At 37.2% G+C, this 15065-nt stretch overlaps 1 protein-coding gene across 1 annotated transcript; it reads left to right on the forward strand.

Annotated features, from left to right (window-relative positions):
* The first annotated feature begins 1894 nt into the window (after positions 1-1894).
* LOC108710542 (olfactory receptor 5G3) lies at positions 1895-2833 on the forward strand. The gene has a single exon (XM_018251671.1). The coding sequence runs from the start codon at positions 1913-1915 to the stop codon at positions 2831-2833; it is 921 nt and encodes a 306-aa protein (XP_018107160.1). The 5' UTR covers positions 1895-1912.
* The last annotated feature ends 12232 nt before the right edge of the window (positions 2834-15065 follow it).

Consider the following 15065-nt stretch of genomic DNA (forward strand, 5'->3'; position numbering starts at 1 on the left):
TTCTGGTAGGTACAAATCAGGTGACTATAATATTCCAAGAACATCTAAATGCAGAGAGATAAAAAATATAATGTTAGATAATTAAAGGAAGCCTATTTATGTTGTTTTTTTAAATCTACAATTAAACGTTTTCTTCTGACTGATGTACAGCAGGTTTAACAATTGTATCAATTAAGTTCAAGAGAAACATACCTAATGTATATAAAACTTATAGGATACATTCATAAAGAACACTGTAAATGGTATTTTTTTTCCAACATAAATTTGAAGCAATCTCAACAGTGGCTTTCTTCTCCTCTTCCCTATTTAATAAAGGAATTTAACATCCTTTTCACCAAAAGAGAAATACAAAAAAAACTAATTTTTCCTGGAAACCAATTATTTGTATTTCACAAAGTGATTACAGTAATGATTAATATTTTTCTAATGTGATTGAAATGTGATTGAAAAAACAAGATTTCAGTACAATTGTACTACTTAAAAGAAAAATCTCTGCTTCAGACTTATTTTTCCAAAACTTGTTGTAGCTTTATACAAATCAACAGATCTGACATCAAGAGAAACCACCAATGTGCAGTGAAGTTGAACCTCTTAGCTTTATAAGCAGTGTTTCTAGTTCTTATCTCAGAGAATATGGAAATGCATTTCATGTTTTTGTTTATGAACCATTTCATGTTAATTTCTGCTTTACTTCACTGATAAACTGAAAATGCTAACTCTTCACTAGAGGAGGGTCACTGATCATCATGCTAGATATCTATTCTTGTAACCCTTTCCTGGCACACCCTTCTAGATCAGGATCAAACTTCATCGTACTCACCACACCTGCCTGCAGATGATAAGTAAAACCAAAGACACAAGGTAATGGTGGGAGAGGAAACCTTAATGTTAATATTACTATTAGTATTGTTGTTTCTTTAATCAGTCGGATTCAAGTGACACAAAATGGGATATATGGATGGAATATTTAAAAAATACTTGTTACAAAATGAATCACAAACCCAGAACACACCGCAAGGTCTCGGCCTTGACTCACTATTCCACCTATAACTGATTCCTTTTGCTTTTGGGATGGAGCCCTCAGCTACTCAGATCCTGCCAGGTCTTATAGTGAAAGTCCCAGAGGAGTCTGGGCAGACACGAGAACCAAATGTTAGCAGGAGGAACGTGGGACAAGGAGTGTGGTTGTGGGACAAGCCAGGTCAATACCAAATAGGCAGAGCACTACAAAATCGAGATCCAAGAGAGTTGTTAATAAACTGGGAAAGGTCAGAACAGGCAACAAACTAGGAATGGCCAGGGACAGGCAAGATCAGGAACAGGCAAGACTAACAAGAAATAGCACCCAGGAACTATGAAAATAGACCTACGTTGGACAATGAGTAGTGGGTCAAGGGCCCTTTAAATATTTGAATTTCGCAATGCACGAGAGGATGTCACTAGCCGGATGTGCTCATACATTTTGACATGTGCATTAGACAAAAGGCTGGTGAGGCTTGTGCCCTTGCCATACTACTGGACCACCAGGTACCCTTACAACACTGTTTAGTTTTTGGCACAAAGTGCCTTTTCAGGAACTCTTATACCCCAGTTACTGCAACACAAAATTGTCTTCAAGGACCACACATTTTTCTGTAAGTATCAGAGAGTGAATAGGTGATGGAGATGCAGGTTGAGAAGTTGTATCTCCTGGCAGAGCCAAGGCCTGCTTTCCCCTTTCACTTGTAGGTGACCTTCTTTATCATTTCTGGAGCTCATTGTTATATTTTTCCCATCCCAGATTTCATCTGGGGATCCTAACATTAGGCTCCATGCAATCATTTTGATTATTACTATTGGAGCTTACAATTCTAACATATAATATTGGACTATTATTATACCATGCAGAATGTATGACTTCCCTCTCCAGACAATGAATGACAAGAACCAGACGTTGGTCAGTGAGATTGTTCTCTTGGGATTTCAGAATCTCCACAACTTCAAGATTCCCCTGTTCTCTCTGTTCCTTCTGATTTACATTATGACAGTTTGGGAGAATGTCTTCATCATAGTGTTGGTGTCCTCCAGCCGGAACCTCCAGTCCCCCATGTACTTCCTTTTAAGGCAACTTGCTTTGTCTGATCTACTGGGGTCCACAATCATTGTACCCATCCTGCTGCAAACTGTTTTTGATAAAACCAAAGTTTCCCTTTTTGGCTGTATTTCCCAAATTTCTTTTTTTTCTGCCACAGAAGCTTTTGAGTGTTTGCTTCTAGCAGTAATGTCCTATGACAGATATGTGGCCATCTGTATCCCATTGCGTTACTCTTCCATAATGAACCAGCGCGTTTGTCAAAAATTCATTTTCACGTCCTGGACTCTTAGCTTTGGCATTGAAATGAGTATAGTAAATCTAATAGGGGTACTCAAGTTCTGTGACCAAAATACCATTAATCATTTTTTCTGTGATTTATTTCCTCTTCTGGAGCTTTCCTGCTCAGACACTTCTTTTTTTCAAGTAGAAGTAATTGTACAATCCATCCCTCTTGTTTTTTGCCCCTTAATTCTCATCACTGTATCATATATGTGTATTGCCCATGCAATCCTAAAGATAGTGTCCAATACCGGGAGACAAAAAGCCTTCTCCACCTGCAGCTCCCACTTGGCTGTGGTCTCCATATTTTATGGGACTCTCATTGCTATTTATTTGACTCCTTCCAGAAAACAATTACAGACCATAAGCAAAGTTCTCTCTCTATTGTACACTATAGTCATTCCTATGATTAACCCTGTTATTTACAGCTTGAGAAGTACAAATATAAAGGAAGCCCTAAAAAAATCAATAAATCTATAAATAGATAAAAAATGAAAAGAGATATAGTTTTCATTAAAGTTTTATTGCATAAAAAATACCTGTAAGGTAGGAAATCTTTCCACATTATCGATTACATCTGATAAGACAATGAATTGGTCAAATCTATGTGTGTTGGAGTATGATAAATACATATTGACTATATTTTCCAATTTATTCCCAATCCCCAAAGTACAAAAGCTTAATTGGATGAATGAAGGATTCGAGATGCCAGCTCATCTGCACATCACTTGAACTTATTTTCACAATTTAAAGCATTGGGAGCTGTAGAACAGCTCTAGTCCTATTTTCTAACTGGTATATATTGGACCCAATTCATTTTGATAATCAAAGCTGATCTCCTAATTCAGTTCCAGGTTTTCCCATAGAGCCAGATGCATTTCAATGAGAAAAGCTTCTCACACTTTGAGCCAAATTTAATTCAGTGAGAAAAATGTTTATCACATGAAAAGTAATTGACAAAATTCAAATTATACAGAAGAGCACTGGGGCCAGCAAAAAAAATGATGACTTGATTTTTAATCTTATAATTATGACTTTAAAAAATTGAAATGATGGATTTTAATCTTTAATCTCATAATTATGACTTTTAAAATCCAAAAAAAACATACGATTTGAATTTTCACTCGATTGTATCAAGTTTGTCCCTGATCCAATTAAATCCTGCTTTTTTTAATAATAAATAAGGTCCAATTATGGATTCTAGTTTAGTCAGACTTTTTTTATTTAAATACTCAGAAAATTTGGATTTTGATAAATAAGGCCCCCTGAGTTTAAAAGTCATAATTATGAGATTTAAAAGTCATCAGAAATTTTTTGTTTGCTGGCCCCAGTGCTCTTCCATAAAATTGAGATGCAATTCGAATCAGAAAAAGTTATCTTGTAATTTATTTCATTAAAACTCTATTGAAGTCTATGGAGAAAAAAAATGAAATTTCATTTGAAGAAAGCTTTTTCTCCTCAAGTTAAATTTTGTCTGTAACGCTTTCTTGGCATGAATATCCAGGGCCACACTGTGGCGCTAACAGTATAGATCCCAAGCCTCCACTAAGTGAGAGATTTTTGGGGTTTTTGGTTAAGTTAAGTGCCTCCACCCGGGGCTAAAACCAGATAGTGGTGGGCATACGACTCCCCTGAGAAATACAGCAGCGGTGATTATGGTCCATAATGTAGCAGACAGTAAATCACACAAAAAGCAGATATGCAATAATTTGTAATGTTAGCAATAAAATACATAGTCAATACAATGTAAATGATATTAATACACACACACACACAGAGGAATCTCAGGCTGCTCTCAGTATCAATGCACAGAGTCCATCATTTCCTTCTTCTCTTCTTCCTTGTAAAGATCCGCCTCACTTTCATTTTGGCTCCAAACCTCCTTCAGAGAGGTCACAAGACACATATCCCTCTTGCTGATTGGCCAGGCTTTAAATTGTTTTTATTTAAAGATCTTTACGTAATTGTTATGCAGTCATGGCAATACAATAGATTTCTATTTTGTGCTAATAACATAATATATTTACTTTCTTATATCATTATAATAACAATACAATACAAACTTGCATCTCAAAAGACAAATGACAAATAGGGCCCTATCAAGAATTCTGTCGATAGGAGGTTAATAACCTGTTATTTATTTGACTCCTGGGGATGTTTTTGGTTTTTGGTCACGAGGATGTGCATCTAAGGCAGGGGTCCCCAACCTTTTTCACCCGTGAGCAACATTCAGATGTAAAAAGAGTTGGGGAGCAACACAAGCATGAAAAATGTTCTTGGATGGTGCAAAATAAGGGCTGTGATTGGCTATTTGGTAGCCCCTATGTGGACTGGCAGCCTACAGGAGACTCTGTTTGGCAGTACACCTGGTTTTATACAACTAAAACTTGTCTCCAAGCCTGGAATTCAAAAATAAGCTCCTGCTTTGAGGCCACTGAGAGCAACATCCAAGGGGTTGTGGAGCAACATGTTACTCACGAGCTACTGGTTGGGGATCACTGGTCTAAGGGAAAGGGGTAAATAACACTTTCCTACATGTCAATGAGTTTTCACATGATAAACCATGAGATAACTTTTTCTCATTGAATTGAATCTGCCTCTTTATCACATGAAAAGTCAGTGGGAAAAACTGTAATCACATTAAGAGTTTATTTATTCTCGAATTGGATCTCATCCATAATTTTCCATGTGATAAACCATAAAATAACATTGATTTGAATCTGGCTCATAATTTGGTAAGTGTATCTTATATTCATTTATTACTGTTTCTAGGTGGCAGTGTGGAATAGGAAATTCCCATTAGAGAATGTTCTAGAAGAAGGTTTCCATCCATATTAATCAGAAGGGAGGAGATTGCCCTGGGAAGTCCGTATATGGAAGTGAGTTATTGACCTATTCTTCTTTGGCCGATGAACTGGAAGAGCCTAAGACACAAAAGACCTGAGGAGCTGATATTCAACTTCAATTTAATAGGCCAAGGTTATTCACCTTCCAAACACTCTTGTCAGTCCAGTTGGTGCAACAGAAATAAAGACCCCTTTGGCGATTTTAATGAATTCAGTTAATTTTTGAGGGATTTCTATGTTTGTTAACCCTGAAATGTTTAAAATATTTTATTTGATTTTCATATTAAACAAATGAAATCAAAATGACAACAAATGTTATGCAGATGAAGAAAATATGTGGCAAAGAAGACAATGGCATGATAGTATCAAAACTATATCATTCATGAAAAATAACAAAAAACGAACTAAAAATTAACTAAGCCAGTGGATGCACAAGTAATAAAAGAAAGAAAAAGCCCATTTATCATCTGGAGTGTCAGATAGGTCATCTAACTATTGAAGAAAGCGCATTATTTGATCGCCAGTATTGGAGTTACAGATTTCAAAATAAGGAGACCAAACCAGCCTAAAAGAATCTTTGGAAATACTTCCTTTAGTTTTAGTTATTAAGGCTTCTTGCCAACTAAGCTGATTCATATAAGAGATGATGTCCGATAATGAGGGGGGTTCCTTTTGTAACCAGAAATTAAATAAAGCTTTCCTAGAAGCAGCTAGAAAAAAGGAAGTCAATAATTTACTCTCATGAGAGATAATATTTGACTTAGGATTTGCAGAAAGCATATTAATATCTAGATGCAGTAAAGCAATACACGGAGATAGTTTAATTTTTATCTTCAGTCTAGAATTCAAAAAATTAGTAACTTCCCTCCAAAAAAGGTTAATTTTTGGACAGGACCATAAATAATGAAAAATTGACACATTAGTCTCGTCACATTTAGGACAAAATGATATAGGACTATTAGAGGTACTTTTAGCAAACATTTTCCCATATCCTAAATGAATAAGCTTAAAGTGTTGAATTCTCCAACTCTCTGCCAAAATTAATTTATTATAAGTATTAATAGATTTCACCAAATCTGAGGGAGACACTTGACATTGTAAAAACTCAGTCCATTTAATGGACGATTTAGATAATGGATGTGAGTCTGTACCATAAATATTCCAAAATTTTTTAGATAAAGAGTTAATTGAAATCAAACAGGGGAGTTCCAAAAATTCTGCCAAATCATCTGCTAGCTTGTGGTCAGCTAAAATCAAATTGTTTTTATCATGCAGTAGAGAAAGACCGCATTGACAAGCTAAGTAATAATATCTATCAGATTCATTAAGCTTGGACTCATTTCTGAGTTTTGACCAAGACAGTAAAGTTTTCTTATGTGGATCAAATAAGTCTTTAACTAAGACTAGTAAATTTCTCTTAGCAGAAAATAGAAAGGAATCAGACTTTTGATAATCTGAGGGTTTAAGTAAGATCTTTGCTGGCATGAAAGGGGTTTCTGTATAACTATACCCATGTTGAGAGAATAAATGTTTCCACACAAAAATAGAATCACGATAAAGAGGATTCCTTTTAAAGTCACAAGGAACATTTCCCCATTTGCTGTGTAAAACAGATAAAATATCAAAGAAGGGTTCTTGAAAGATCTCGATGTCAGGGTTTGTAAATTTATTGCCTTGAGAGATCCACTCAATACAGTATCTAGTGAGGGCTGATAAATTAAAAGCTCTAAAGTTAGGAAGATTTAACCCTCCTAGTTTAACTGGAGCTCTTAATTTATGAAGTGCAATTTTTGCCTTTTTACCATTCCAAATAAATTTATTTAAGGCAGAGTCAAGTTTCTTAATATCAAAATTTTTTATAAGCAAGGGGAGATTAATTAATGGACATATTAACTTGGGAAATATCAAAGATTTAAAAAAGAGTGCTCGTCCCTTTATATTAAGGGGAGAATTAGCCCATTTTTCACACATGGAAAAAACCTTTTGACAGGCTGGAGTGATATTCAAAGAATATAAATTATTTAGATCTGATGGAATTATTAATCCTAAATATTTGATCTGATTCTTTGGGTTTTTAAGTTGGAATTTCTTAAGTAAAGATTTAGAAAAAGAACCATAAATATTCATTACTTCCGATTTCTCAACATTAATTTTATAACCAAAGAAGGACTGAAAGTCTCAGAATAAATCAAAAACAACCTTAAGTGAGGACTCAGGATTTTTTAAAATTAGTAATAAGTCGTCGGCAAAGGCTAATACCTTGAGATGTCTTTTATTAATGGTAATTCCCGAAATTGACTTGGATTGATCAAGGAAACGAATTAGCGGTTCTAGAGCAATATTAAATAAAAGGGGCGACAAAGGACAGCCCTGTCTTGTCCCTTTAAATATTTCAAAAGGTGGCTACCTAGCTCCCCCCAAAATTATTTGTGTTCTGGGATTTTTGTAAAAATATTTGATATATTGGAAAAAGGGGCCTGTGATACCAAATTTCTTAAGGCAAACAAATAGATGATCCCAGGTAATATTATCAAACGCCTTTTCAGCATCAATATTAAAAATAGAACTGGGGATTTTATGTTTTTTGGCGAAGTATAAGATATGGATCAGAGCCCTAATATTCTTTACTCCTGACCTATTCTTAATAAACCATTTTGGGCCTCGGATATTATAGAGGGAAGAATTAAAGAAAGCCTATCGGCAAGGACCTTGGATAGTATCTTGATATCTTGATTTAACAAGGAAATAGGCCTATAGGAGGAGGGAAGGGATAAGTCTTTGTCTTTTTTTGGGATAACTCTAAGATTTGATATTTCACTAGAAGGTAGGCTCTTTCCAAAGAATAATATATCATTGAATAGGTTAATTAAAAAGGGTGAGATTTTATCTTTCATAATTTTGTAGAAAGAAGGAGTTAGGCCATCAGGGCCACCTGCCTTTGCAGTTTTCAGATTATTAATAATAGTGGACACTTCCTCAGAAGAAATTGGACTATTTAGCTTTTCCAACTGACCCTTTGAAATCTGGGGGATTTTACAATTTACAAAGAATTCTTGCATTTTCTCAGAGTTTATATTTGGATTAGAGTACAAATCTTTATAAAAATCTTTGAAAATGCTTACAATTTTATTGGGATCATTTGTTAGCTGATCATGAGTATCTTTAATCTTAATAAGTTTAGCCTGCTTATTTTCAGCTTTAGTAAGATTAAAAAGCAAATTATTTGCTTTGTTACTTAAGTTTTTAAGCCTAGCCTGCGAAAAAGATGCAAAAAAATTTTGTCTCAATTTAATCCAAATTTTAAATTCATCTAAAATATTCTTATATTTTTGAGCATTCTCAAATGAGGGATGTTGTTTAAATCGAATGTAAGAAATGCTTTTTCTTTTACTCAACTCAAGAAAGTTTTTGTGAACTTTCCTAAAGAAGTGAGATTTAAAAGAAGATATTTCCCCTCTAACCACTGCCTTCCAAGTTTCCCATAATAAGGATGGATCTTTTGAATGTAATTTATTTTCCTTGAAAAACAAATCCCATCTGCTATGTAGCATCTTAATGAAGTCTGGATTATCTTTAAGCGAATCAGGAAAGGACCAAGAGACATAGTTTCGAGGTGCAGGTGAAATTGAGACCACAAATGAGATTGGTGCATGGTCCGAGATATTAATGTCTCCTATAGTTGCTTCAATAGTTCTATTTATCAGATTATTGGAAATTAGAAAATAATCTATTCTTGTACCTACATGATGAGCAGATGAGAAAAAAGTAAAATATTTTTCAGCAGGGTGAAAAAGTCTCCAAACATCATTAAGGTTAGTATCTCTGCAAAAATTATGTAGGAGCATAGATTTCTTACAAGGATTATTCAATTTCCAATCCGATCTGTCTAAAGAACTAAGAAAAGACTCATTTAAATCTACTGCTAGAATTATATAACCCTGAAATGTTAATCATCTTCCCTGGCCAGTAATCTACGTACATAGATCACGTATATCATCTGTATATCACAACTTTGCAGCAGTGTTAGTTTTGGTTAACAAAGTGAGGCCTATTTTGTTAGAAGCGTGTACCTCAGCTGTGCCAGGAGAGTGGTTTCAATGGTGCCAAAACAATTGCCTATTGAAAGTTTTCAACATGCGAATACAAAAGTGTTTGAAAACTTTGCTTTACTCTACAACAATTACTTGTACAAATGTTTCGTTTCATGAAGTTCTTACCTAGACTTCCCCAAGAAGCCACTTCCTAAAGGGATGGGCAGCCTCTGTGAATGAATATATATATTATAGATGTGACCCCCTGGTGACAGCAATTTGGGGGCAATATGGGGGGCTTCAGACTTCAGATTTCTTTTGGTATTCTGTGTGAATAAGAGGAAGTTCTGGAGGTGGAGTCACTTTTAACCCACTGCTGGTGTAAATATGTTCTGTATTTTTGCAAATACATTTTGAGTTTTCTTTCATTTGCCAAAAACAAATCACAAATTTCCAGTGAAGACCTGTCTGGCCCCTGACACTTTCCAGTTGTTTCAATTTTCATTTCCCCCCGGATCAGCTCTGGTAGGATCACGATTCTGTAGCTGATCTAAATTAATACATTTTTTATTGTCAGACCTGCTGAGCACAATCCTTGAGTTTCATTAAAGACTAACACAAAAATGAATCAATGTATAAAGCACATTTGAATATTGATGCACTTAATAATAGAGTTTAAGATTTTGTTTTACTGGATAAACACAAATCAGAAAAGAAGACTGAAAACATGAAAAATAGACTCTTATTTTGGTCCTTATATAAACCAGGAAAAAACAACCCCTTATACCACAGACATGTCCTCTAATGATTAGTGAATCTGTCCCATTTCGTTTTGCCGAAAAATTCGGGAAACTGCTGAAAAGTTCTTGTTATGGTGAAATTTTGCTAAACGCATTGAAGTCTGTGGGCATTTCTGCGCACAACAATTTTTACAAGCGCGACTAAAAATTTTTTTGCTTCAAATACATTAAAGTCAATGGGCATTTTTTCTGAGGGAGACTTTTTTGTCAAAATGCCTTAAAGTCAATGGGTATTTTTTTTTTATGGTGACTTTTTCTCCAAATGCATTAAAGTCAATGGGGGCTGCAGTTTCAAGAAATTGCACATGGCAACATTTGGAAATTTGCCACAAATCCATGGCTGGCGCATTAATTCTCTCATCACTAATGTCCATATGGTTGATAGGGACAAGGGGGCACTGTACGTGCAAGAATACTTTGCAGTCCTCATCCTGACATGGCTGTACTGCTGTCTGTCTGATTGTATAGCACAGGAAAAGCCTAATCCTAACACATGGATCTTGATCCATGTGTTAGGATTAGGCTTTTCCTGTGCTATACAATCAGACAGACAGCAGTACAGCCATGTCAGGATGAGGAGCCGGCCCCCTGACCTGGTCAATGACCCAACGGCACATGAAACATCAGCGCCAGATCTGGAATGCCGGGGAAGTTTAATGGACAATTCTGCGTTGTCTGACGGATCTGCTATGGTGTTACGGGATAGCGGCAATGTCAAATTGTCATAGAGTCTAGGCAAAGGGCTATGTTGTTGACAGGCAGTCTTTAACATGGATTGGAAAGTCCTCTTGTGATTGGTCAACTTTGACCGATATGGAAATGAAGAAGACTTTGCCGTTTTTTTTCTCTCCCTATGGTTTACGGGATAGGGAAGTTGAGACTTACTAGGCACAGGTCAACACATGGCCATGTCTTGGAATGTTAGATTTTATCATGGGAGTGCTTAGGCAATGGCTAATTTGCCATAGAGCCTAGTCAAAGGGATATGGGACTGACAGCTCTTGTCATAGAAGGCTGTGGGTCTTCCTATTCTTTGTATGGCAAGGAGGAATCTATAGTAGGCAAAAGGCTATGTTGTTTGACAGGCAGTCTTTAACATGGATTGGAAAGTCCTCTTGTGATTGGTCAACTTTGACCGATATGGAAATGAAGAAGACTTTGCCGTTTTTTTTCTCTCCCTATGGTATTACGGGATAGCGGCAATGTCAAATTGTCATAGAGTCTAGGCAAAGGGCTATGTTGTTGACAGGCAGTCTTTAACATGGATTGGAAAATCCACTTGTGATTGGTCAGCTTTGACCGATATGGAAATGAAGATTTTGCCGTTTTTTTTTCTCTCCCTATGGTATTACGGGATAGCGGCAATGTCAAATTGTCATAGAGTCTAGGCAAAGGGCTATGTTGTTGACAGGCAGTCTTTAACAGGGATTGGAAAGACCTCTTGTGATTGGTCAACTTTGACCGATATGGAAATGAAGAAGACTTTGCTGTTTTTTTTCTTTCCCTATGGTGTTACGGGATAGCGGCAATGTCAAATTGTCATAGAGTCTAGGCAAAGGGTTATGTTGTTGACAGGCAGTCTTTAACATGGATTGGAAAGTCCTCTTGTGATTGGTCAACTTTGACCGATATGGAAATGAAGAAGACTTTGCCGTTTTTTTCCTCTCCCTATGGTATTACGAGATAGCGGCAATGTCAAATTGTCATAGAGTCTAGGCAAAGGGCTATGTTGTTGACAGGCAGTCTTTAACATGGATTGGAAAGTCCTCTTGTGATTGGTCAACTTTGACCGATATGGAAATCGGTTGCACCGAGGTCCGCTTCTCCCATTTAGTTAAGGGTGGACTCGGACACTGGAATGGGAAAAAGAAATTTTTTGTGAAGTTTCGTAAAGACCCGGATGGAATCGGTGGATTTATGCACCCTCCGTCAAATTTTCACATTGGAAGAAACAGTGGATACCTTTTTTACCCTGGTATGCCCTTGTACTGCCGCAACTGTAACCGCTTTGGACATACAGGAGAGTCCTGTCCGGACGCTAAGATGACCCGGTGTAATAAGTGTGGTCGACCGGGTCATATTGCTGTTGTATGCACACAAAAACAAATGTGTAATATGTGTGGGCAGGAAGGCCACAAGTATAGAGATTGCCCCAGAAAGGCTAAGAGACAGGGCGCCGGGGCTGAGCGGGCAGAGAAATCCAGTGCGAGGTCTGAGCAGGTGTCGACAGCGGTTGCCGTCCCAGCTAAGAAGACCTCGGGTAAGTCGGGTGAGTCGTCCGTACTGTCTGTGAATGGCAAAATGCCAGTTAAATCAAAACCGATAGTGGCGAGAAGGAGCTCAGTAGTCGGTCCTGAGAACGATTCGGTTGAATTGCCAACAACCGAGCACTCGATGAAGGTCCAGGAGGCTCGTAGGAAATCGGTTTCTGATTTAGGGAAAGGGATCGCCAAGCCATTGGTAATCCCTACCCATGAGAAGGCATTGTGCACACTGGCGGTGGGATCCGAGCAGCGTGCGATGAGGATCCCAGGTGTGGTGGTTTCGGAACAGACTTTTGCTGTACCAGCAGTGCTGGGGTCTGTGTCAAAGGGCGGAAACACCAGCCGCCGGGCATCATTGATGGAGTCGGAGCAAGGGTCCGAAGGTTCATCAGCGGAAAACCCTGCCATGACGATTCCAGATGCCACCTGTGAAGAGCAATGGATAAAAGCTGAGCGAAAGAAAAAGTCCAGGAGAAGGTCGCGCCGTGGCCAGAAGGAGGTTCCGGGAGTGTCTGGGATGGAGAAGTCTGTCTTGGAGGGTCCTGGTGGTCCGAAGGTCAGTGGAGTGGCTCATGTATCTCAAGGAAAAGAGGAGGAAGATCAACATCCTGCAGAGAAGCGTCTGCGAATTGAGAAAGACAGTGTTCAAAAGAAACAGTTTTCGTTGTCTTCAAGTTCAAGCGAAGGAGAACTCCAGATCGTGGAGGACGCATGCTATGTATCTTCCCCGGATCCGGTAAATTTTGCTGATCCTCCCTCTCCTCAACAAGGATTGGGGGGTTCTCAATATATCCCCTGCTTTGAATTCGATATGGACACTGTTCCTTTATAAGTTTTCATAATGACTTCTCTTAAACTTTCCTCACTAAATGTGAGATCCATAAAGAGCCCTAGCCGTAGGGCGGCTTTATTCTCCTACCTTGAGACTTTGGACTTTGATATATGTTTTTTACAGGAGTGTGCAATTGAAAGCAGTACGGACTATACTCACCTGAAAAAAGATTGGAAACTGGGACTGTCCGTTTGGTCCGGTTCAAATGAGAACAAGTGCGCAGGAGTGGGAATACTGTTTCGTGGAACCCACACCTCTATTCAGACTGTCACTGAAATTTTACCTGGTCGAGCGGTTTTAGTACATGTGTTTTTTAAGGGTCTTTTTTTACGTCTTTTAAATATTTATGCCTCTCCTGATAAGCAGGATAGGGCTGATCTTTTTGAAATGTTACCATTGTTTGCTGTTGGGTCATCTCCTCTACTAGTAGGCGGAGACTTTAATTGTGTCTTTGCAGGTGAACATCGACAAGGCGGTGACCCTAACAATAGAGACCGAACATCTTATCTGTTTAAAAAATTTTATTGACGATTTTAGGCTAAAAGATAGTTTTAAAATGCTTTTTACCAACCCTGATACAACATGGTCAAATGGGAGGATACAGTCCAGAATTGATTTTATATTTTTATCCGAGGCTTTTAACCCTTTTAAATGTGATCTTTTAATTAACGTGTTTTCAGATCATAAGGTTTTATGTGCTCACATAGAAATCTCCGGGGAAAAAAGGGTAAATGGAGGTCTCTGGAAACTAAATCTTCAATTGCTGGATGATTCCCAATTGTGCGACCGGTTTAAACGGACCTATCAATGTTGGCAGAATGCACGTAATCCCCGTGATTCAATGCTACATTGGTGGGAGGGTGTTAAGCCAAAAATCAAAGCATTTTTTGTCAAAGCGGGTAAGATAGCCGCAAAACGGAAAAAACAATGGTTTTATATTTTAAATTTAAGATTACAAGCGCTTTTAAAAATGCAAAGTGTCGATATTGATGTTGACCATGATATTTTTTCCTTAAAAGCGGAAATCAAGAAGCTGATCGACAAAAAAGGTAAAGAAATAATCTTTAATGCACATGTCCAGCACCTAGAAGAAGGCGAGAAATGTTCTAGGTTTTTCTTTAAAAAAGTTATGGACAAAAAAGAACTCATTTCCTCACTTGATGGTAAAACTAAAATGAGTGAAATTTTAGACATTGCATTTAATTTTTATCAGCTTCTATTTAATGAAAAAAGTATCGATGCCTCTATTTTAAAAGATTGTTTGAATGTTTTAGAGTGTAAATTAAGTGTTTTAGATCAAGAGCTTTTATCCAAAGATATCACCATTGAAGAACTGCTAATGGTTTTTAAAAGCTTTTTATTTGGTAAAACCCCTGGTGAGGATGGCCTACCAGTGGAATTTTATTTACACTTTTGGGACCTTTTAAAAGACGATCTTTTATTATTGTATAAAGAGGTTTTTACTGTTGATATTTTACCCCCTTCCTGGAGAAGAGGGATTGTGTCTTTCATTTTTAAAAAGGGCAACAAGGAGAGCCTAGAAAACTACAGGCCTATTACTCTCCTAAATGTCGATTATAAAATCATGGCCAAACTTATTGCTTTACGTTTAAAACCTTTTGCTGAAAAGTTAATCCATCCAGACCAGGTATGTGGGATTCCTGGAAGAAGCATGTCTGAATCCCTCAATATAATACGTGATGTTATCTGGTACTGTAAAGAAAGAAAGTTAAATCTTGCTATTTTATCCATTGATTTTGAGAAAGCTTTCGATCGCCTTTCTCATTCTTTTCTTTTTAGCATTTTGGAAAAAATGGCAATACCTGATATTCTTTTAAAAAGCATAAAGGTTTTATATAGGTCCTGTTTTAATCAAATTTCTATTAATGGCTTTTTAACCCAGCAGGTAATTTTAAAGTCAGGGGTGAAACAGGGATGT

This window comes from Xenopus laevis, chromosome 3L (assembly GCF_017654675.1).
Source record: "Xenopus laevis strain J_2021 chromosome 3L, Xenopus_laevis_v10.1, whole genome shotgun sequence".
NCBI classification, from domain to species: domain Eukaryota; kingdom Metazoa; phylum Chordata; class Amphibia; order Anura; family Pipidae; genus Xenopus; species Xenopus laevis.

Excerpts from the sequence above, each read along its gene's own strand:
- LOC108710542 (XM_018251671.1), top strand. The coding sequence starts at position 1,913 with ATGAATGACAAGAACCAGACGTTGGTCAGTGAGATTGTTCTCTTGGGA.